At 48.6% G+C, this 23,687-nt stretch overlaps 2 protein-coding genes and 1 pseudogene across 3 annotated transcripts; 2 read left to right on the top strand and 1 right to left on the bottom strand.

Annotated features, from left to right (window-relative positions):
• Window positions 1–414: 414 nt before the first annotated feature.
• Window positions 415–3,442, top strand: CMA1 (chymase 1). Of its 2 annotated transcripts, XM_004698924.2 has the most exons (5): window positions 415–526; window positions 1,109–1,259; window positions 2,187–2,322; window positions 2,513–2,767; window positions 3,131–3,442. In XM_004698924.2, the coding sequence occupies exons 1-5, from the start codon at window positions 469–471 to the stop codon at window positions 3,275–3,277; spliced, it is 747 nt and encodes a 248-aa protein (XP_004698981.1). In that variant the 5' UTR covers window positions 415–468; the 3' UTR covers window positions 3,278–3,442. The 2 variants fall into 2 exon arrangements, with proteins under 2 accessions (XP_004698981.1, XP_045143989.1); XM_045288054.1 differs by lacking the exon at window positions 415–526 and having other exon boundaries at window positions 631–1,259.
• A 2,243-nt stretch (window positions 3,443–5,685) lies between these two features.
• LOC101647487 (cathepsin G) lies at window positions 5,686–9,521 on the bottom strand. Its single transcript, XM_004698511.1, has 5 exons — window positions 9,467–9,521; window positions 7,730–7,877; window positions 7,171–7,306; window positions 6,702–6,956; window positions 5,686–5,841 (listed from the first exon to the last, which is right to left on the bottom strand). The coding sequence occupies exons 1-5, from the start codon at window positions 9,519–9,521 to the stop codon at window positions 5,686–5,688; spliced, it is 750 nt and encodes a 249-aa protein (XP_004698568.1).
• Window positions 9,522–9,935: 414 nt separating this feature from the next.
• Window positions 9,936–10,060, top strand: LOC115868919 (annotated as a pseudogene).
• The last annotated feature ends 13,627 nt before the right edge of the window (window positions 10,061–23,687 follow it).

Genomic DNA, 23,687 nt, shown 5'->3' with positions numbered 1-23,687 from the left:
GGATTTATTTGCATATTTGTGGTGTGCTCATCCACAGACGTGTATGTGTACTGGGTCCATTGGAAAAATGCACACCCTGCTTTAGACTACAGCCATAAAAGTGTGCACGCATCACACTTTTTCCTCTCCTGCCCCATATCGCACCCCATGTTTCTGGTGCACTTTTAACTAGCTGCCCTCACTGCAAAAGGCCTGGTCGTCCCTCCCCAGTGGGATATTATATTTCAGGGCTCAATCCTTAAAGCCTGAATTGGGGAGTTCAAGCCCCAATGTAACCTCTGGCAGAACAGATGGCAATTCTGGAAGAATTTCTCTTCAGAAAGTTAGCCAACTTAGAATAAGAGAAGAAAACGTGACCAGGCAGTTCCTGCGGTCAACAGCCCTGCTCCTTCCTCCCTTGCCGAGAGCTATAAAACCCAACGTTGGCAAACAAGAGCAGCACCCGCCACGGGTGGCTGTGTTGAGAAGATGCATCTTCAGTTCCTTCTCCTGGGGGCATTTCTCCTGTGGCCCACATCTGACGCTGGTGAGTCTTGGGGCTTCTTCTCTGGAGGCTAGAGGATGAACCCTCAAACCAAAGGATCTTGATTTGAATATAGCTGACTCATAAGCAGTCTCAGAGTGAAGTCTCCCCTTGAGGTAGGCTGATCCACTCCGTGGAGGCTCTGGTGGTCCTCGCGTATGAGAAATTGGTTTGGGCAAAGCCAAGAGTAAGTGAGGCAAAGGGCATCCCCAAGAAAACAGGCATCTCCTCTGACGCGTCTGAGTTTCAGGATGACTCAAGATCTTGTGACTTGATGGCTCTGTGATCCCACTGGGTCTATGGAGAAGCCAGGACATGAACCCGGAGAGCATGTCCTGCTCAGTGGCACAGAAAAGGGGGTCTGGGAGAGGAAACACCTAAAAGACATCTAAGACAGGTTAGTGGTTGCATCCTGCAAGAAGGAATGAGGATCATTGCAGAAAAACAGATACTAGAGACATAAAAGGGGGAAGCGTGTTGAAAACAGGGTGAGGATGAGATTCAAGGGGGGCCTCACTCAACTTAGACCCAACTTGTGTATTCTCTCGACAAAGAACGTTGCCTATCTTGGGTTCTCTGTTTCAGGGGAGATCATCGGGGGCCATGAGTGCAAGCCACACTCCCGCCCCTACATGGCTCACCTGGAGATTGTCACCCCCCACGGCCACATAGGGAACTGTGGTGGCTTCTTGATAAGACGAAACTTTGTGCTGACCGCTGCTCACTGTGCAGGAAGGTGAGAAGACAGGATCTTACCCATCTCCAAGTGGGAGAACTGGTTGGAAAGGATACACCCATGAGGAGGAATTCCTAGATTGGATAAACTCTAAGGACAGGAAAAGTTACACTTGAAGTTAGCCTTATACTTGTAGAGATGCCCTGAGCCATGGTCACTGTGAGTGCAGGCCAGGGTACCTTATCCTGTAAGAGTAGCACTCCTTCCCCAGTATAAAGATATGCCACTGACTTTTGGGGACCCTGGTTCATTGGGCCACTTTCTCTACACTCGTACAGAGCCCTGGTAATTCGTTCTTAGGGACCGGAACCCATCCTATTTATGAGCGCCAGAGAGCCAGGCTCACACAGTATCTCATCACTTTGCTCTTTCTTTCGATAGCCTGGCATCAGGGGGATGACCGCGATGGAGGGCTCCTTGCATTACGAAATGCTAACCCTGTCCTGGTTGTTCCTCCCTGACCTACTCCCGAGACGACGAAACACCAGCCTCAGTGTGTCCGACTCATAGATAGTGACCCTGTAGGGCAGAGTAGAAGGCCAACTACAGAGACAGACCCTCTGTGGTTTCCAAGGCTGCAATCTTTACAGCACGTCCTGCCACATCTTTATCCCATGAAGTTTAAACTGCCAACCCTCCAGGTAGCAGACAAGTGTTAACCATGAGATCCCCAGGACTCTAAGACCTGCTCAGTCCCCAGCAGCTCCCAAAGACCTGTTTATTCCCCAGCAATTCTGGAGTGTCCTGGAAGGTTCTATGTGTCCTGAGTAAAATCTGATCCCCCGCAATACCGCAAGTGGCCCCGCTAAAGTCCTGGGTCAGGACCTGGTGAGATACTCCACTCCCTTTTTCTTAAAATGGGGACATTTCAGGAAGAAAACACAACCATCATGGTTTCTCCTGAGCCTCCCACCCCCCCACCCACAGAACTATAACCGTCACCCTCGGAGTCCACAACATAGAGAAGGAAGAGGACACTTGGCAGAAGCTCAAGGTCATCAAGCAAATTCGGCATCCCAATTACAATCCCTTCACCATTCGCAATGACATCATGCTGCTGAAGGTAAAAAACGCCTTTCTTCCCTTCTCGGTTATCTGCCCCATTACTGTCACTTCCCCAACTTCCCTTTCAATGCAGCCCTTCCCGGCCCAATCGGACCCGCCAGGCAGCTATTTGCCCTGCTCCTTCCACATGGCATCCAGCTGACCCGTGACTGGTTTCTAGTGCTGACAGGCACCGCTTCTCTTCACAGTTAGAGGAGAAAGCCAAGCTGACCCTGGCCGTGGGCACACTGCCGCTCCCATCGGAACCCAACTTTGTCCCACCTGGGCGAATGTGCCGGGTGGCCGGCTGGGGCATGACGGGCGTGAACAAACCTGGCTCAGACACCCTGCAGGAGGTGAAGCAGAGACTCATGGATCCCCAGGCCTGCAAGCACTATTCACATTTTGACCACAACTCCCAGCTGTGTGTGGGCAATCCCAGGAAGAGAAAATCTGCCTTTAAGGTAACTTTCAAACTTGAGTTCTTCCCCACAAATCACTGGGGGGTGGGGTGCGTGTGGGGGGTGGGGGTGGGGGCATCATTCTTTTGGGAGGAGGCGGTGTCAGGGGTTTGTCAACTAGTGGTAGGAGTTGCAGGACTGAGGAAACTAGAAAGTTCCCTGAGCAGATGCTCCCAACCCCTACCCCCCACAGTCTGGTACGGCCTTAGACCTGCCATCCCGGAGCATAGGGGAGGTGAGCAACATGAACAAGGCCTAGAGCCTGTCCTTGGAAGGGCGTGGTCTGCTTGTGCTAGGAGTTGGCTCTCACAGGCAGGACTGGCAGCCTGGCTTAACTCGCTTTCTGTTCTCTGTCTCCCCACACAGGGAGACTCTGGGGGCCCTCTTCTGTGTGCTGGGGTGGCCCATGGCATTGTCTCCTATGGGAAGTGGAATGCAAAGCCCCCCGCTGTGTTCACTCGCATCTCTGCTTACCGGTCTTGGATCAATGAGGTCCTGAAGGGGGAGCATTAACCCTGCTCGCCGGGCCAGCCAGAGCAGCATGCCAGACTGGCACCTGAACCCAGCTCCGCACCCTGCACGCTCTACCTGCCTCTGGTGCCTGAGGCACCATCGCCGTCACAGATCCCTGAGCCTCAAGAAGTTTCCTGTGGGTTACAGAACTCTCCCTGAGCTTCCATAAAGACCTGCTTCCAGATTGGAGTGTGTGTCTTCTCTCTCTGACTGGAAGATTTGGAAGGGTTCTATGGGCGTGGGTGTGTGCGAGAACGTACACATGTGAGAGAGGACGAGGGCGAGAGGAGACACGAGGGAAACAGAGGAGGGGGAGGATGGGTTTCCCTGCCAAGGCGGAGTCCCCGTTTTTATTTTAGTAAGTAATCGCCCCAGGTCTTCTTTGCCTTCATCACCCACCCTGGTCTAATTCTGATGTATCTTTATTAATTCTCAATCACAATAAGAACGTTTTGAATTGCAAACAAAATGTAGGATGTGGACTAGCAATCCTTCCCGCTCCCTACTAGATGTACAAGCAAAAAAAACGTCTGCACACATGGATAATTGTTGCTCGGGGGTGGGAACCATTCTTTTTACACACAGGGTATAGAAAAGATAGTTGGTACCACACAGGGCCTCTGCCACAGTCCACCTAGATAAGAGAAGGTCGAGCTGTGTGGAGCTTTGAATATGAGAGGCAGAGAAGATGGCTTCTCCCTCAGGGCTGCAAAGCGGATACCAAGGGGAGATAAGAGGAGCCCACAGTGTCGCAAACCAAGCCTTAAAGGGAAGTAGACGCAGCAGGAGGCAGAAACGCAGACCCTGTGCGGCTCTTACCATGACTACACCAGACAAAGCAAGACAGGACAAGGGCAGACCCACAGGACCCGGATGCTGATCACCCCACTTCCAGGGGTACAGTAATTCTCTCTGACCCAGGGGACCGTCCCTAGTTGTTGCCATTAGGTGCTGTTGAGGTGGTTGTAACCCGCAGCGACCCTACGCAAACAGAAGGAAACACAGCCCTGTCCTGTGCCCTCCTCACCAGTGTTGCTCCGTTCACTGCCCCTGTGACTTCCTGAGACTGTCACTCTGTTGTTCCGCGGGGAGGGGACTGTAACTCCTTACGGGAGCAGAAAGCCCCATTGTTCTCCTATGAATAGGAAGATAGAATAAACCTAGCAAAATCTAGAAATTTAATATGTTACCGATAAAAATACTAACATGTTGTGTAAGGGAGAGACATGGAAGCTAATTCCAAAGTTCATACAAAAAAATTAAATACAAGATTAACTAGGGAAATTTTGAAAATGCTTAATGATGAAGCAAGATTGTTTTTCAAAATATTAGGACCCATTATGAAGCTATTATCAGCTAAATTATACGGTATTATTATAGAAAGAAAAGTAGGTGAACATGACAACATTTCTATCACTTAAGTATTTATTAACACATGTAATATTTATGTTTGTGTGCGTATAAACACTGGTGGGGCTGTCAGGTAATCAATGAACTGCTAACCACGAGGTCAGCAGCTCAAACTCACTAGCCACTCCTCAGGAGAAAGATGAAGCTGTCTGTTCCCATAACGACCCACAGCCTCAGAAGCCCTAGGCAGCCAGTCCTTTCTTATCCAACCACTTCAGGACTAGTCCTTTGCTGGGACCGAGGCTGTGCTTTTTCCGGAAAATAGGGCCCTTACCCAGAGAAGAGCTCTGGGGGCATCGTGGGTTATATGTTGGGCTACCACCACAAGGTCAGTAGTTTGAAACCACCAGCCGCTCCAAGGGAGAAAGAGGAGGCTTTCTACTCCCACCTGAACTCCCAGGTGCAGTTCTAATGGCTATACGCTGGAATTGACTTTATGGCACTGAGCCCCCTGCCCTCCCACCCCCTCAGGAGCAATGGACGCACCAGATACTGGGAATCACGATCAGGACAAGCTTATCACTTCCTCCAGGCCATCGTCCTCCTCGCGCTTCCATCTTCCCCGCTTTCCGGCACTTTGAAGAACGATGACAGGACGTATCTCTCCCGAGGCAGGGCTTTATCAGCCCTCCCGTGACGTCCCTCTGTTAGCTAGTAAAGCATACTTTAATGAAACACACACCACTGATGTGTAGAAGCACACACAGGCCAATGGGGCAGAATTAGAATTTCATCAAAGGTTCACTTTAATACACGATGAAGGCGACATCTCAAGTAGCTGAGAAACGGTGACGTTCTAATAGCCGAGCAGAGGTGCTCGAGAGACAGAAGAGCAGAAAGCCGGAAACAGTTGGAACGGGAACTGAGCCCTAATGCACCTTTGTGTCCCGAATAACGTCCAATGAATTGGCCATCAATGGGCTAGGTAACTGTCCATCTGGCATCCTCCCTGCCCCTGCCCACCCCAGAAAAGAAGGGTCAGCAGAAAGGGTCTCGATTTACCCCTCCTGTTTGAAGCGTCTCATTGTTGACCTTATCCAAGGCAAGAAGTTTCCAATCTTGGTGAAGACCGCTGGAGGGATCCCATTCAGCTTTCCATAGGACACGATGCCCTGGGCCACGTTGTTGCAGACCAGGGGGCCCCCAGAGTCCCCCTGTGGACAGAGAGGGGGAGGGGGCTAAGCCAGACAGCCCCCCTCCAGGCCTGCCCCTCCACGTGGCCTGAAGTCTTTCACTCAGAATGAGGCCCAGCGGTTCCCGGAACTGCAGGCTGAGGCGATGCCCTAGTGATGCCCTGCGGCCTTGCTTCGCTCGGCCGATGCCTCTAGTCCCAACCCAAGTCCCAAGTCCCATGGCCACTGGGGACTGCTTCCTGCCTGCGGCCCAGAGCAAGGCGAGGCGCTTTCATTTACCCCCGGAAAACTCTGCAGGTTAGCATGTGGTCAGGACTGCCCCCCCCACCCCCACCTGCTCTGTGTCACCCCTTAGACCAGTGGTTCTCAACCTGTGGGTCGTGATCCCCCTGGGGGTCGCCTAAGACCATCGGAAAACACGTATTTCCGATGGTCTTAGGAACGGAGACACCGCTCCTCTATCTGCCTCCAGGCGGGTCTGCCCACCTGCAGATATGCCCAGATACGAGTACCCAGTGTGAAGACTGTTAGCCATGTTACACCATGCTTTCGAGACAACATTTCATTTAATCGTCGTCAGAAAGAAACATTTCACAAGATATAATTACATATTGTTTTTGTGATTAATCCCTATGCTTTAAGTATGTTCAATTTGTAACCATGAGAAGACATTCGGCCTATCAGATATTTACATTAGGATTCATAACAGTAGCACGATTGCAGTAGCACAACACGAGGCCCTGTATCAAAGGGTCCCAACATCAGGAAGGTGGAGAACAGCGTTAGACTGAGGACGCCGGGCTGCAGTCTGCTCCCACGCTCCCAGCTCTGCCCAGGCCCCTCCTTCTCAGGGTTGTGTAGACAGATTCCCGGACACTTACCAGGAAGACAGACTTCCTTTCCTCTGGGCTCCCCACACAAATCTGCAGCAGGCTACGGTACTGTCTGAAGCGGTTGTGGCACTCCTGGTCTCTCTGAATGCGCAGTTGAACATCCTGGAGGATGCTGGTCCTCTGGTTCAAACTGACCAGGCCCCAGCCGGCTGCGGTGCACACGGTGCCGGGCTGCAGCCTGGTCTGGGAGCGAGGCAGAGCCACGGGTCTCACGAAGCGATTCTGCCGTGTTCTGTTTCCCAGCTGTCAGGAAGAACACAGATACTCCTGCTAGCTGGGACCCCAGGCAAGCCCTCGGGGCCTGCTGGTTTGGGGGTCCTCTTCACACCCACATCCCCACCTGGGGCGATGCCCCTGATTCCTCCTCCTCCGTGGATTTCAGGACCCAGTGGAACTGCTTCACTAAGAGGGGCCTGCTGAGCGTGGGAGACCCGAGTGGTTCTCTGGCGAGTGGTACCTTCAGCAACATGATGTCATTCAGCTGGGTCTGCGGGTTATAATTGGGGTGAAGGATGACTCTGCGCGCAGGAATTCGCTGCTGGGTTCTTTCTGGCCTCTTGATGTTGTGGGCCCCCAAGATGACATTAATGGTGCTGCCAAGAAAAGACGCCTAGAGGTTCGGTGTGGCACAGGAGCTATGGTCCTCCGACTCTGCCAGGCAGGTAGACAGCCAGGGCAGGTAGGACACAGTTGAGGAGACCCGGAGGAGCCGCAGGACGGAGCTACTGGGTGCCTCTGCTTGTCAGCACCCCCAAACGTGGCATGACAGGGGCACAGTGACCTGACCAGAGCCAGCATGGTTTCTGCTTCCACGTCCTATTATTTTCAATTTGTGGCTCCATTTCTCCTCAGAAATGCTTCTGACACTCACCTGTGTCCCACCCCACCCCCGCCAACTTTCTAGATCTCCTTTTTAACCCTTTTTATTTGCACAGCCTCGTTTTCAGATGGGCCCGATCAGGAGCTCGTTTGGGCCCCAGGTCACTGTCTGCGTTAGAAATTCCCCAGGGTCTCACCTGCCCGAGCAGTGAGCTGCTGTCAGCACAAAGTCTTCTCGCACCAGGAATCCCCCACAAGTACTAGCACCGTTCTGAGACCGGATCTGCAGAAACGCCATATAGGGGTGGGAGTGGGGCCTGGCCTCTCGGCCTCCGATGATTTCCCCTGGAAGAAAGGGTTTGGCCTGGGTCTCTGTGCTCAGGGAGCTTGATAGTGTGGCACCCCTGGTGGGGGTGGAGTGGGGCGGAAAGAAGGGGGTCCCAGCAAGGCTAGGAGATGGAGGAGGCAGAGGAGAGGGTGTGCGGGAAGGAGGACCTGGACTTGGGGGGGCTGCAGGTCACTAGGCATGGGGAGAAGACTGCACGGTTCTGTAAGAAGCACTGCTGCCTTGAAGGGAGACGCATCTCTCACTTGCTCCCTCGCCCCCGACAACAGGGCAGACTAGTCCTTGGCAAAGGGCAGCTTCAGCCTCAGACGCCAGAGGACACGTGCTCTGCTCTCAGGGTGGAAGCCGGAGGCCTCCGGAGTGGGCTCTATCTGCGGTTTCTTCCCCAGGGAGTGCTCCCGATCTTAATCCTTCTGAATCTGGCTATAGACAGACAGTTCGTGGTCAGAACGGGATTCACTTCTAAGGCTCTGGACATGAGTGCACCTGACTGTTGGGTCTCCAGGTTGAATTCACCCCGCACGTGTATGTAGCATTGCCCACGTGCTGGGCACGATCCTAAGAGCACAGCAGTTCAACCCTCAGCGGAACTCTGAGGTCGCTATTATCACCCCCGGTTTATCGGTAAGGAAATGGAGGCACTGCGAATTCAAATAGCTGGTTAAGGACAGTTAGGATGTGGTGAAGGCAGATTCAGAGCCAGGCAAATCGGCTCCAGAGCCGATGGTGCTGACAGCCATAGAGTGTTTAGTGACGGCCGGGCGGAGTAGGAGGGAGTGGATCGGGGAAGCCCACGGCTCCTGTACTCGGAGTTTACCTCCACCACTGGCGCGTATCTGGAGAAGGATGTGTACCAAAGGCCTAGAATGCGGAGAGGTGGGAAGTGGAAGATGCTGTTTGCATACCGAAAGAGGTTTTTGTGCCTGAGAAGTAACCGAATGTGGGAGCACGGGGGTCTTGGGCTAATGTCCTGGCAGACTTAGACTAGGAAAGAGCGGAAAATCACTGTAAGCAACTATGTTTTCCTGTCAACTCAGAGATCCCTCCCGCTGTGCCGTCCATGGCAAGTGAGCATGCTTTCCTGGGACTGGAGAAACGATTATGTACATTGCTTCTCATTTCTAGGTTTGTTCCTTTCTCCAGAATCCTTTGACCATCTAGAAAATTACTATTTTCCGATGACAAGGGCATGATCCAAACGAGGGAGAAAGCACACCACCCTCTAGTGCAGTGGTTCTCAACCTTCCTAAGGCTGCGACCCTTTCATACAGCTCCTCATGTTGTGGTGAGCCCCCAACCATAAATTTATTTCCGTTGCTACTTCATAGCTGTAATTTTGCTACTGTTATGAATCAGAAAAACCCTGTGAAAGGGTCATTTGACGCTCAAAGGGGTTGCGACCCACAGGTTGAGAACCACTGCTTTAGGGAGCAGTTTTCTTTCTAGCTCCTCAATGTTCTATTCAGCTTTCGGCTTTAGAATGCTCCTGGAAGGAAATGAGGCCAGGATGGAGCCGAGGATGTGATCCAAGCTGCCTGGAAACACTGTAAGAAGGGCGTTCGGCCTTGGGGTGTCCTTGGTCACTTACCTGCTCCAGCCCCAGCAGGGAGAAAAAGGGCCGACAGGAGAAAGAGCAGCTGCATCTTCTCAGGATGGTTGCTGGATCCGTTGCTGCGTGCGCTCCCTCCTGCTTGGCTGTTAGTCCCTCTCACAGGGAGAGGAAGGAAGGGAGGAGGGATGGAGAACTCGCAGTCCCATTCTCCTGTTGGGGTGATGGGTTTCATCACCCAAGGCTGCCCAAGCGGTTCCCCATCAACTGCCAGTGAGCTGGATACAAAGAGAGTAATCCGAGCAAACACCCTGACCTCCCACGCAGCTGGTGAGTCAGCGGGAAAGGCTGAAACAGGAACCCAGGGCAACTAGGGGAAAGGGTTTCAGTACCTTGCCCCAGCACCCGCAGCCCACGAAGCTTAGTGATATCCCCAACAATGCGTGGCACCCAGAGGTTGCTTACGGACTCCAATTTCCAGCACTCTGGGATCAGAGCTTCAGATATTTGGAATTTTAGAGGTTACTAAAATGATTCCAAGATCCTGGGTTGCTCCTTCGGGACGATATCCATAATATGCTACATTAATAAAGGAGCTCTCAGGTTGAGGAGCAGTATATTTCTCTTACACAAGAGAAAAAAAATCCCGGGTTGCATGTTTCTATGTTCTAAGTGTTGGAGAAGCGTGGTGGGAAACCGGCTGGTTGAAAAAAACAGAAGAAAACCGAGGCGTGCCTGTCTTCAAACTTTGGCCCCAGGTTACCTTTCTGAGACTTCAGTTGCTCTTTCTTTTTCCTAGAAAATTTCAAGGCAGCTAAGTAGCTCTTTTCCCTGAGTGAATGGAGGGGCTGTCAGATGGGGGGGGCCCTAGAAGTAAGGCTTTGACAGTGATCTTTACTTTCTTAGGTTCCTTGAAGCTTACAAACGTTCCTAGAAAATGATCACACGGTCAAAGATTTCTGCTCTCCATTTGCTTTACCTAGCCGACGTTCCAGAGCGAGTTTCAGAGTGGTTCCTGACATTCCATTTGGTGTTATCCTTCTCTCTTGCTTTTCTAGTGACCCTTTGATGCCTTCAGAAGTGATGTTCTTGATGCCACCCCACAATGCGCCAGGTCTTGGTCATTAGCATTCACTGTGTCAAATCTAACCTGGAGATGTCCTCTTCATTCAGGAAGGATCGTTTTGACTCTGGACTTATTTTAATTTTCTTCAGCTGTAGCCTGGACTTTCTGGCTTTGTTCTGGCTGATGATATTGAAGTCCTCCACCAGCAATTCCTACAGATAAAGTTGCCATTGATGTAGCTGAAAACATACTTGCAAGGAAGTAGTCCTTGGTCTTGCAAAATGCTGCCGTATAAGCTCCAGCTTTGTTTTTTTTTTATCACCAAGGCTGTTTTCTGATGCTTGTTCCCCCTTCATTGTTCCCCACGTTCTCACTCAAGTGCCGAGGGTTATCAACACATCGTGATGGCATGCTTGATCAACTTCAGAGAGTCCCTCAGTTTCTCGTCCCTGGCTTTAGTGCTTGGTGAGTAAATTAGCATAATTGCTGCGTGAAGTGGACTTCCTTGTCGGTGAATCGATATTGCCCTATCAGAGACAGCATTGCACTTCCAGACAGACCTTGAACCGTCCTTTGTGAAGATGGACGTGATGCCGTTCTCTTACATTTGTCATGGCTGGCAGAGTAAATCATGTGATTGTCTGCCCTAAAATGCCCTACCCCTGTTCGTTTCAGTTGCATAACTCCCAGCACATCAATCTTTATGCGTTCCATTTGACTTTTAACGACTTCTAGTTTTCCCAGGTTCATACTTCACACGCTCAGCGTTCTGATCATTAATGGGCATTCACAGTCGCGTCTTCACATTATGACCAGCAAATGCAGGTTCCAGAAGTTTTACTCCATCCTCACCACTGCGGTCAGCGCTACTTTGAGTAAGCAGAACTTCCCCAGGCAGGTGTTCAGTGGCTTTTAACCGGAGGGGCTCATCGTCCAGCATGATATGTGACAATGCTCTGCTGCGATTTATAAGGGTCTCAGCAGCTAATCTCTGAGACGTGGACAGCTCCTTCCTTCTGAAACCTGTTCACCACAGGCAACCCTGCTGCTATTGGAAATACTGGCGGCGTAGAGTCCAGCATGACAGCCACCCTAGCTCCCAAGATTCGGCAGACGGACAGGTGAGTGGGGAGCTCTTGAATATAGAGTAGGTAAAATGAGTGTAAGAAATTAAGTAAAAAAGCTGAACAGAAAATCTCAAAGGGAAGCTCAAGAATACAACGTGTTACAATGAGACGTGCAAAGACCTGGAGCTAGGAAAGCAGAGGGGAAGCACCCGCTCAGCTTATCTCAAATGGAAAGAGCTGAAGAAAGAAAATTCAGGCCTGCCTGGTGTTGCAGTATGGGAAGAATATATAGGAAACACATGAAATGCCGCCATAGGAAACATTAAATCATGGAAGGAATACACAGAGACACGATATCAAGGATTGGTCCATGTTCCACAGTTTCAAGAGGTAGTTTATGATTAGGAACCAGTGGTTCTGAAGGAAGAAATCCAAATGGCAATGAAGGCATTTAACGGAAAACAAGGGTCCCTGAATTGGCATGCCAATTGGCTGGTTTTAAATAACTGACACAGCACTGGAAGCACTCATTCCTCAGTACTTGACAAGGTTGAATGTCAAGTTCAGAAGACGTTACCCAGTCAACTAACTGGAGAGATCCATATTTATTCCCGTTCCAAAGAAAGGTGACTGACCAGAATGTGGAAATGATCTAACAAGATCACGTGCATGTGAAATGTTGCTGTAGAGAACTCAACAATGGCTGCAGCAGTACACTGACAAGGAGCTGCCAGGGTTCAGGCCAGATTCAGAAGAAAATGCGGAATGAGGGCTATCATTGCTGACAATTGGGAAGATGCTTGCTTGTAGTTTATTGACGATGCAATAGCTGACAACTATATTGGTCATAATACAGCTGGACAACATTGACAAGGAGGGGAATTCAATCTTGTTCGTGTGACACCTGAACACAGACAGAGAGACTAGCACAAGGAGATGCTGAGTGGTGAAAATCAAGAAGGTGTGTGTCAGTGCTGTATCCTTCTGTCACCCTCGTCTTCCATCTGTAGGCTGAAGAAATAATATGAGAAGACGGATTACAGGAAGCAAGCAGCATCAGCACCGGAGGCGGTCTCATGAACCACCTAGGACACGTAGCTAACACAGTCTTGGTTGCTGGACGTGAGGAGGACTTGAAACACTTGCTGATGGAGGTCAAGGAGTGCAGCCTGCAGTGTGGACCCCAACTCTAAAGAAAACACAGAGCCTCACTGGGCCAATGAACAACACAATAAATCAAGAAAAGAGTGAAGTTGTCAGCAGTTTCATGTCCCTTGGCTCTGTAATCAATGGTCATAGAAGCAGCCGTCAAGAAATGAAATGGCATATTACATTGCGCAAATCTGTTATGCCAGATCTCTTTAAAGCATTTCAGAGCAAAGGTGCTGCTTTGAGGACTAAGCTACCCCTGGCCCAAGCCAGGATATTTTCAATCACCTAAGGAGCCGCGGAGGTGTTGTCTGGTAAGTTTTGCACTGCTGATCGCAAGTTTGGTGGTTCAAACTCACCAGCTCTCCAGAAAGATGAAGCTGTCAGTTCTCATAGATTCTCATCCTTGGAAAATCTCTATGGGGTCACAATGAGTCATAATCTACTCAATGACATTGGGTTTTAGGTCTTTTTTCCCCCCTGTGGTATATTTTTTTTACAAATGATTTTAATAATTACAAAATTAGCAATACTGAAATTTTTTTCAAATGGAAAAAATGTCAGCTTTAGTCCGATTACTCTAACTGCCCACAAAAGAATTGATGACACATATGGTTTTTAATTAGAAACACAGACATCTATAAAGGAAAAACAAACCAGAAGGCAAGTACACCTGTTTGCATAAGCAGAGATTGCACTGTCATGCAGACTGCCCTGTACCCGGTTTGTATCTGAACTGTACCTGGTGAACAGTCTTCCATGTGAAAAAAAAAACAAGTGTTGTATTCGGGTTTCTTCCACTTTTCCAAAATTTTTTGTATGCCCATCACACATCAGGCTTCATTGTTCTGATTTACAGGGAAATGGATACAATGAGAATCGAGCAGTTCAGGCTAGAACGCCTCCAAGTATATTAATATTTTTGAGAATAACCTATTAAAACGAAGAGCCCTTGGAGTATGAAAATGATCATGTTCTTGTGACCCTTAGATGAGAAAAAAATCTCTCCCCAGGACACCAATATTCCTAATCTTCCAATATACCGGAGATGTGCATCAGTGCCTGTCTTCGCTAACGGAAAGAAATCTGAAATGTTTTTTACTTTCACGGCAAAATGGCAAAATGCAAAACTAGCATTCAGCGTTTCTTTTGAAGCTGGCCAGTAGAGACTGCGTGCTCCCAAATTCCAGCATCTGGAGTGCGGCGGCCTCCTCCTCCCTTGGGACTTTCCTGCAGCCCTAGCTTTGAACGTGTCTGTGAACACTCAACATCGATGGTACTTTAGGTTTATTGTGCCATTTGGTGTGATTTGGTAGCTTTTTCTTTTTTTTTGGCGGCCTGGGGGAGGTGGTGTCTAGGAACGCTAACAAAATATTCCTGTATACGTGAATGGGAAAATTCCTTCCCTACTTGGTAGCCTTTTGTTTTATGAATGGCTTTTGTGTAGCATGGAAAGCGGTACTAATTTTAAAAAGGTTCCAGAGACATTCAACGGCATGGCACTTGACTTCCGAAAACTCAGCCAATGAAATACCAGGAGGCACAGTTCTCTGAGACACGTCGGATCGCCACAAATCAGAAGGGACTCTTGCAAAATTGGGTTATTAATTGATACCGTAGTACATCCATCAGCCTCGGACCATCTGCCTTAAAGGCTGCCATTACTCAGGTTGCCAGCAGGGGGAGTCTGGGCCGGGCGGCCCAGAAAGGCTGCAGGAGGCTGAGACTGCTCAGGGACTGAGCCCCGGCGCGGAAGGTGGGCAAAGTCTGAGGGGGCTCCTCAATAGGCATCATCAGGTGGGCTGGCAGGCCAGGTCTTACTGGGACAAGTCAGGGTGGTGAATCCACACAGGGCATTCATTGGCAACTGTGTCAGGAGGGAATTGACAGCAGGGCAGGCTCAGCACAGGGTCAGGGGTGCACTCCAGTGGCTGCGCAGACTCAGCCGGGCTGGTGCGGAAAGCTCAGCCATGGAGGAAAGAGGCTGAGTGAGCTCAGTGCTGAGCCCAGGGCAGGGCACTGGAAACTGAGAGCGGCTGCGGTGCATTTTGGTAGCAGCGCAGCCTCCCAACTACAAACTGTCTTGGTTGTTGGGGACGTTTATCCCACCTGGGCACCGATGCCTGGACCCATAATGTCATGACTCCTGAGTCTCTGGAGGAAATGCCCTGCTCTGTTCTCTGCCAGGTTGTTGAGGATTGGTGATGTCAGGTAAATTCCAAAAGACCAGAACAACTCATCTTTTGGGGGAGAGATAATTGCTCTTTTAAAATGGATTTTCAGACTCGGCCTGACACAGAGTTGGGGTTGAGAAGGTGAGAGGCGATGGATGCAGTGTGGGGTTTAGGGAGGAGGAAGCAAAACTCAGAGAATTGATAGCAGGGGACTCTGCCTGGAGCAGGGTTGCTACCTAGGAAAGTGATTCAATGACTACATAGCACTTCACTTAGTCTGCGCTAGAGCAGCGGTTCTCAACCTGTGGGTCGCGACCCCTTTGGGAGTCCAGTGACACTTTCACAGAGGTCACCAAATTCATAACAGTAGTTAAATTACAGTGATGAAGTAGCAACAAACATAATTTTATGGTTGGGGGGGCACCACCACATGAGGAACTGTATTAAAGGGTTGCGGCATTAGGAAGGTTGAGAACCACTGCTCTAGAGATTCCTTTACTGTGACCTGGGATCCTGACCCTCCTAGAATTCTTGCCTCAGGCCTAGAGGATGGTCAGTCAGAGGAAGCTCAGCCTGATAGCTGCTGTTAGGGCTCCTTATTGTTCTTTGAATGCAAGGCTGGTAGTGGGAGACCCTGATGCAAACTCCTGGGAGTGTCCTGTGCCACTAGGAGGGTAAAGGAAAAAAGTACCTTGGATCATGTTGTTATACACATGGGGGGGGGGCCCAGATAGGGGAAGGACTGAGCTCCCCAATATCCCGACCCCACACTTGAGAGGCGAGATAGAGCTTAATAGGGACCCATGCTTGTGAGATTGGAGCCTCTCTGAGTTCCCGGGGTCTCTGGACTGACCCTGACTGCTCTCCTAGCTTGGTTTGGACCAAGTCTTTCTCTTGACTCCTCAAGGACACTCTGTCAATCCAGCTGTTACAAATGACCAATGTCCCCTGTCCTGCACGCTAGCCCCCTATCACAAGCCACTCAAGGAGAGACAGACCAGGGCCTGTGTTTTGGGAGCCAAACTCTCAGATGAAGACAGGGCAGTTTCCATACCCCAGACCCAGCTGGCTTTCTATCTCCACGGAGCCTGTCTAGGAAGGTGTGGAAAACCGGCCTGCACACCAAACTGGTCTTCTTCTTCCAGTCTCCCACACAGATCTCCCTGTGTTTCTGCAATGGGGCTGAGGTAGTTAGTTTATTGTGCCAACCTGGCCGATAAACACATGTGGGATTGATTGAAGGGTGGAGAGAGAAATGGCTTGGCAAGCCTCGCTTTTCTTGTCTCCTGCGGCTGCCTTGCTTGTTCTGTGCCTCAATTTTCAAGCCACGCTATCTGTGGGACACCTAACACGTGGACTGTGTCGCTATAATGTGAGGTTCCTTCAAGACCTGCTTTGCCACACCATTGGAATTTATATCTCTTGAGCTGGGGACTGTCAGACCCTGTCATCTGGCTGACTGTTGGTGACCTGCCTTGCTGTTTGCTGCCTGTGCCCGGATAGCCTGAATTGCTCGACAGAGGACTACCTGGTGACCCTCAAGACTTGAAGGACTGCCAGTGTCTCACCGGAGTGAGTTGCCCTGAGCCATTTGTACTGCTTTATAATTTAATTAACTGTTTATTTCTGTTATATATCTATCTGTATAAATATATATAAAAGTATTAGCATTCTGGTTTTGTCTCTCTAGAGAACCCTGTCTAACACATTTTGGTACCAGGAGTGCTTCTAGAGAAATAAAATCATAAATATGGGCTTCTTAAATTGGCTCTCAGGCCTGATTAATCTTAACACTAGTAATGCTACTTCAACACCCCAAAGCATGGATAAGTCTGCTACTCTTCCTAATCCATGGTGTGAAATAGCAAAAATAATACCTAAAGTAGCACCACCAATAGATGAGGTGCTAGTTAAAGGAGAGGCTCTGAGTGATCGTATGTGATATTTTCCAGGAGTTTTGTAAGTCTCATTATGTGAGTGGCTGAATTACAACATGAGCTAAATTTCAGATCTAGAGCACGGTCTGATACCAAAGTGAGGGCATTGATTGGAAAAAGTTGGGACCCTGAAACACGGGATGGAAACATATGGGCTGATGATCCAGAAGAGGAGGATATTGAGCCCCTAGAAATAATTGAGCCACCCCAGTCAATAGGTCCACCCCTCCCAGCTGAAAGTATTAGTTTACTATCAATAAAACAATCCACACCTGAGCAGATTAGCCAAACCGTTCAAGCTGAAATGCCAGGTGGAGCTGCATCAGTAGCATTGCCTGAGGGAAATGCCTTACAAGATATTGCTGAGAGCACCCAGGAAATACCCTCACTACCCATTATTTCCGCTAGACCTGTCACTAAAATTAAGGCTCCTAAAGGTGAGGTTGAGATGATTACCCAAGAAGTGCACTATACTCACAAAGATCTCGAGTTTTCAAATACGTACAAGCAGAAGCCTGGGGAATATCGCGGGGAATGGTTACTAAGGGTGTGGGATACTGGTGCACGAAATGAATATTAGACCGGTCTGAATTTCTGGATATGGGACCCCTAAGCACAGAATCTTCTTTCAATGTCTCTGCGAGAGAGGCTGAGAGGATCTAATTATTTGGTTGGTTTGCTGAAGATTAGACCATCTTGAAGTACCTGACCCACCTTGGTAGATACCTGTAGAGGAAGGCATCCAAAAGCTTAGAGAAATTGGTAAGTTGGAATGGATCTATCAGGATATTCCCATAGACCCCAAAAGGGGGTGTCCTGAGGACATACCCTTTACCACAACCATAAGGAACAAGTTTGTGAAGTGGGCCCCAGCATCTCTTAAGACTCCTATAATTGCTATTTTATGTGCACCAGGATTAATAGTTTGCTTAGGCACTGCCCTAAGCAAACGCCTACATTTGCCCATAATGGGGCTGATGGGTCCCCGTGATGGTGGAGGGCAGGTGTCAGCACTTAAATCAACAGAGACAAGGTGGGCGTGGTTATAATACACAACTAAGTTTCAGTAGTAATCAAAGCAACCTGTCTCGTGTGGAATTATGGCATTGACTACTTAGCCACGGTGTCCCTAGGAATGAAATATATGGGAAACCTACTAAATATTTACGTGATCTGTACAGGCGAAAGAATAGTAGATCAGGTGAACAGCAGAATAGACAGTCACGATCGTTCAATCAGTTCCCAGACCTGAGCCTGTTTACAGACCCACAACCCCTTGAAAGAGGGGAAGGCCAGGTCCCTTTGAAGGAGGACCCTGCTACATCACCGAAGGTCTATACTGCTAGTCTTTCTTCTAGCCTTCCCCAAAGGGACCTGCAGCCTTTCACAAGAGTAACTGTTCATTGAGGGAAAGGAAATAATCCAATTTTTCGGGGATTACTGGACACTGGCTCAGAACTGACACTAGTTCCAGGAGACCCAGAGTGTTTCTCAGGCCCACCAGTCAGACTGGGGGCTTATGGAGGTCAAGTTATCAATAGGGTTTTAGCTCAGGTACACCTTACTGTAGGTCCAGCAGGCCCCCAGACCCATCCTGTGGTTATTTCCCAATTTCCAGAATGCATCATTGGAATAGACATACTTAGTAACTGGCAGAACCCTCATATTGGATCCCTGAAATGTGGAATAAGGGCTCTCATAGTAGGAAAGGCCAAGTGGACTCCATTAGAACTGCCATTGCCTAGGAACATAGTAAACCAAAAGCAATACCGCATTCCTGGAGGGATTGCAGAGATCAGTGCCACCATCAAAGACTTGAAAGATGCAGGGGTGGTGATTCCTACCACACCCCCGTTTAACTCACCTATTTGGCCTGTAAAGAAGACAGATGTATATTTGGAGAATGACAGTGGATTATCGCAAACTTAACCAGGTGGTGCCTCCAATTGCAGCTGCTGTTCCCGATGTGATTTCATTGTTTGAGCAAATTAATACTTCTCCTAGTACTTGGTATACAGCTATTGATGTGGCCAATGCCTTCCTCTCAATACCAGTCTCTCGAAGGACCATCAGAAGCAGTTTGCCTTTAGCTGGCAGGGGCAACAATATACTTTCACAACTCTCCCCCAGGGTACATCAACTCTTCTGCCCTGTACCATAATTTAGTCTGAAGGGATCTTAATCACCTGTCTATTCCACAAAATGTCACACTGGTCCATTATATTGATGACATCATGCTGATTGGATCTACTAAGGAGGATGTGTCAAAGACTCTAGATTCATTGGTACAACATCTGCGTACAAGAGGTTGGGAAATTAACCCAACGAAGATTCAGGCACCCTCCACCTCAGTAAAATTTCTAGGGGTCCAGTGGTGTGGGGCATGTCAAGATATTCCTACTAAAATGAAGAATAAGCTATTGCATTTGCCACCTCCACCCCCACCCCCCAATGTCTAAAAAGGAGGCACAATGCCTAGTGGGCCTCTTTGGATTTTGGAGGCAGCATATCCCTCACTTGGGTGTTCTACTTTGACCTATTTATCAAGTGACATGAAAAGCCTCCAATTTTGAGTGGGGCCCAGAACAAGAAAAGGCAGTGAGGAACAGCTTAACCCCCACTGTTGCCACCCTGTGTGTTCGAGTGCCCTTCCCTAGCCCAGAGTGAGGCGTTTGAATGACTTCTTTTCACATCCTTCCTCAAGTGTCTTCCGAAGCACAACCTACTTTCCAGGTGACAAGGAGAAGCCGAGAAACCAGGGTGCACTTAGCACCCTTCCTCTTGCCCTCTTTGCTTACTGTCTATTCAACACCCGTCTGGTTGGTCTGGGTTTGGGAATGGAAGCTTCGGTTCAGGGAGGATTTGGGTTAGGCTTAAAGAAATTCCTGACTAGCAGTAGGTCGAGGGGCTAGAGTACAGGGGATTCCATTTATGAGGTGGGCTCAGGCTTCAGGGGTGGGGTGGGGCGCTGACCTCCAGTCTAGGGGGCCTGGGAAAAGCCAACAGGAGCAGCTGTGGCTGCATCCTTCCAGGAAGGCTGCCCACGTCAGATCTGATGGAACCTTCCTCCTGGGGACAGTATCCGGAGGGCATTGGGGGAGGCACAGGCCTGGGCACAGGCTGGGTGTCATCCGGCAGGTGGGTTTGCTGACGTCTCCTCATTAGGTTGGGAGAGAATTATGCTGCTCCCACATTTGTACGCACGCCGGCTGAATCCAAGCAGAAGACAAGACTGAGGGCACGAAAGCGAAGGTGGTGGAGGCTGTGCTAACTGCCAGTAGAGCCCCTGGGACCACGAAAGCCTGAACCCTTTCACGATCGAGTTAAGGATGTTCTACTCCTCTGGCTCTTTTTCCCCATGGGTTGTAATCACGATAACAATGATCTAGCAAGTTAGGTTTAGAAATACGAGATCCGTGATGACGGTCTGCTGAAGCAGACAGAGAATCTAGGGTTAGAGGAAACCGTAGTAAGGAGTGGAGGGGAGGGATTTGCCTTCTGGTGTGACACAGAGGCGGGGCAGCCTGACCAGTCTGTAGAGGCAGATACGCCCGAATACCCCAACTGATAGTTCCCTTTCTCATCTTACTACCATCACAGATTCATATATTTGAAGCATTTAAAAATAGCTGCTCTTATCTCACACTTCAGAACAAAATTCTGGGGCTCAATAGTCATTGGCTGAAAAGAGGAAAACGAGAGATCCAGCAGTAAGGCATGGTCGTGCCTCGCTGCAGGGGTGAAGGGAGCAGGCAGTGCTACCAGCACGCCAGTCTAAGGACCGGGTCAAAGCCTGCGTCTGGCATGGCAGGTAGGCTGGAGTTGGTGAGGTAGTGATAGAAGGTAGGACAGCCAAGCTAACAGAGAGGGGACAAGTGAAGTACCCTCATTCATGGGTGTGTTAGTCTGGGTTACCTAGAGAAACAAATCCAGAGACGCACCTATGTGTATAGGAAAGAGCTTTACATACAAGAACAATTGTATATTGAGAAAACATCCCAGCCCAGTCCATATTAAGAAGCACGACATTGGATTCATCTGCAGAAAGGACATTTCAGGACCCATCTTGAAGTATAACGCTGCCTGTGATAGGACGATAGCTATATGCAAACAAGAGAATACGTTTTAATCAAAGTATTATTCAAATTTACATGCCAACCACTAAACTACCGACAAAAAACCAAACAGTTCAGCATTAGTTACACTGACCCAACACATATACCCCATCACATTTTATTTTAATATTGGAGAAATCTCTCTCCCTGTGTTATTTTATGATCATCAACAAGCTGGTTTTTTCTCTTTTTACTCTCAAAAGTACTCCAAAGGATAATCCCTCAAACATTTAATTCATGCAAGAAGAGCCCATGACATCATGTAGTTCTGCCTCTGATTCTGATTCTGAAAATAAACTGATGAGCCATAAAAAAAACAAAACGAAAGCCAAGAGAAAGAAAATGCAGAGGACAAAAAGAAAAAGTATATATTTCAAAAAGTGACAAACCAAATTCCTGATTTTTTTGGCTCGTGTTGTACTTATTGAGGGGAATTAATTATGTGGCTTTAAAGTTTGAAAGTAAGCATTTTAGGACTACAGCCTCCTTTAAAAAAGGAGGAGCCAGAAAGGGGCAGTTCCCAGGGCGCCAGGGCTGGCATCCAGCCCTCTAACAGCCAAGTCAGCGTAGAGAGATGGCTGCCTTCAGCGTCGTGACGGGCATCCCATGAAGGCGTCCAGCCTTCCATCCCAAGATCTGCATCATATCAAGTGTTCTTTTTGTATGCGTTCAATGTTCAAGGGATTATGCTTTTGAGTGCTTTTAAATGTAAAAAAGATAAAAAGGAAAAAAAAAAACCCTCAAAGCTTACACGTTCACGCACTGGGAGAGGCTCCTCCAACACTAAAAAGAAGAAAAGTGTGACGGGGTAGGTATGTGTTAGTTTAGAGAGAGGAAGGGCTTACCTCACACCGGAAGCTCCTTACGAGCTCGTGCCCAGATTGTAGCAGGCCTCAGGCCGTGCCTCGGGCCATGCCTCCGGAAGCTGGCAGGGCCAGCGTGGTCCAGTCAGAAAGTGAGCAGGCTGTTGTTGCTAGGTGCTATCAAATTGGTCCCAACTCGTAGCACTCCCAAGGACAACAGAAAGCAACAGTGCCACCCCCCCACTCCCCATCCTCATAATGGTTATGTTTGAACCTGCTACTGCAGTCACCATATCACTCCATCTCAGTGAGAATCTTCTTTTTTACTGCCTTTCTATTTCCCCAAATACAGTGTCCTTTTCTAGGGTCCGGTCTCTCCTGAGAGCGTGCACAATGTATATGAGACAAAATCTTGTCATCCTTGTTTTTAACGAGCATTCTGGCTAGACTTCATTCAAAACGAATTTGTCTGTTCTTTTGGCAGTCCATGGAACTTTCAATATTTTTTGCCAGCACCATCACTCAAATGTCTGCATTTTTTATGTCTTCTTTATTTACGGTCCACCTTTCATCTGCATTTGAGGGAACGGAAAATACCACGGCTTGGGTCAGGTGTACCTTAGTCCTTGGAGTAACTTGTTTGCTTTCCGGCACTTTAAAGAGGTCTTGTGCATCAGATTTACCCAAGGCAAAGCATCGTTTGATCTCCTGACTGCTGTTTCCAGGAGTATTGATTGTGGATCCAAGCAAGATGAAATCCTTGGTAACTGCAATCTCTTCTCAGTTTATCATGAAGTTACCTATCGGTCCGGTTGTGAGAATTTTGGCTTTCTTTCCAGTGAGTTGTCATCCATACTGAAAGCTGCAAACCTTAATCTTCATCAGACAATGCTTCAAATCATCCTCACTTTCAGCAAACACTATTATTGTATCATTTGCATATCAAAGATCCTTAAAAATCCTTCCTCCAATCCTGGTGCCGCATTCTTCCTCATTTAGTTCAGCTTGCTTCTCGGTTTAGTTGCTCAGGATACAGACTGAATAAGACTGGTGACAGGATACAACCCTGGTGCAACCTTTTCCTGATTTTAATTCATGCAATATTCCCTTGTTCCATTTGAATGAATGCCTCTCGGTTCATGTCCAGGTTCCATATGAATGCAATGAAGTGTTTTGGAATTTCCATACTTCTCAAGTTATCCATAGTTCATTATGAGTTACGTAATCGGGTGTCTTTGCATAGTCGACAAAACACAAGTAAACATCCTGCCAGTATTTCCTGCTGTCAGCAAAGATGCATCTGAGGTTAGCAGTGATAGCCCTTGTTCCATGGCCTCTTCTGAATTTGATCTGAATTCCTGGTAGCTCCCTTTGGTGTACTCCCGCAACTGTTGCTTGATGACTGTCAGCAAAATTTTACTTGCATGTGATATTATATTATTCTATAATTTGAACATTCTGTTGAGTCACAGCTCTTTGGAATGGGTACAAATATGGATCTCTTCCAGTTAGTTGGTCAGATAGCTGTCTTCCAAATTTCTTGACATAGGTGAGTGCTTCTAGTGCTTCGCCAGCTTGTTGAAATATTCTGTTAGTATTCTACCAAAGCCTGGAGGTTTGCCTTTCATGAATGCCTTCAGTTCAGCTTGGGCTTACTCCTTCTGTGTCATCGGTTCTTGATCACATGCTACCTCTTGAAATGGGTAAATGTTGACCATTTCTTTTTGGTACAGTGACTCTGTGTACTCCTTCCATCTTCTTTTGGTCCTTCCTCTATTGTTCAGTATTTTGCCTACAGAATCTTTCAGTATTGCAATTTGAGGCTTGAATTTTTTCCCTTAGTTTTCTCAGTTTAAGAAATGCTGAGCACCTGGTGTGTCCTTAAACAGATGCAAATACAATTACCTTGTGATCCAGCCATGTCTCTACTAGGTATATGCCCCAAAGAA

The sequence above is a fragment of the Echinops telfairi genome, unplaced genomic scaffold (genome assembly GCF_000313985.2).
Source record: "Echinops telfairi isolate 266 unplaced genomic scaffold, ASM31398v2 ScPeMD7_18;HRSCAF=68, whole genome shotgun sequence".
Lineage (NCBI taxonomy): Eukaryota > Metazoa > Chordata > Mammalia > Afrosoricida > Tenrecidae > Echinops > Echinops telfairi.
Note: the sequence above shows the minus strand (reverse complement) of the source record. Positions and strands in the feature narration are given on the sequence as shown.

What these genes read in the sequence shown, in the direction of transcription:
- LOC101647487 (XM_004698511.1), bottom strand. Translation starts at nt 9,521, where the DNA reads ATGCAGCTGCTCTTTCTCCTGTCGGCCCTTTTTCTCCCTGCTGGGGCT. An exon ending in CCCTGCTGGGGCTGGAGCAG is followed by an intron (nt 7,878 to 9,466) that starts GTAAGTGACCAA and finishes CCTTTCTTCCAG; the next exon opens with GGGAAATCATCGGAGGCCGA. An exon ending in ATGACATCATGTTGCTGAAG is followed by an intron (nt 6,957 to 7,170) that starts GTACCACTCGCC and finishes TCTTCCTGACAG; the next exon opens with CTGGGAAACAGAACACGGCA.
- CMA1 (XM_045288054.1), top strand. Translation starts at nt 1,018, where the DNA reads ATGAGATTCAAGGGGGGCCTCACTCAACTTAGACCCAACTTGTGTATT. An exon ending in GCTGCTCACTGTGCAGGAAG is followed by an intron (nt 1,260 to 2,186) that starts GTGAGAAGACAG and finishes CCCCACCCACAG; the next exon opens with AACTATAACCGTCACCCTCG. An exon ending in ATGACATCATGCTGCTGAAG is followed by an intron (nt 2,323 to 2,512) that starts GTAAAAAACGCC and finishes TTCTCTTCACAG; the next exon opens with TTAGAGGAGAAAGCCAAGCT.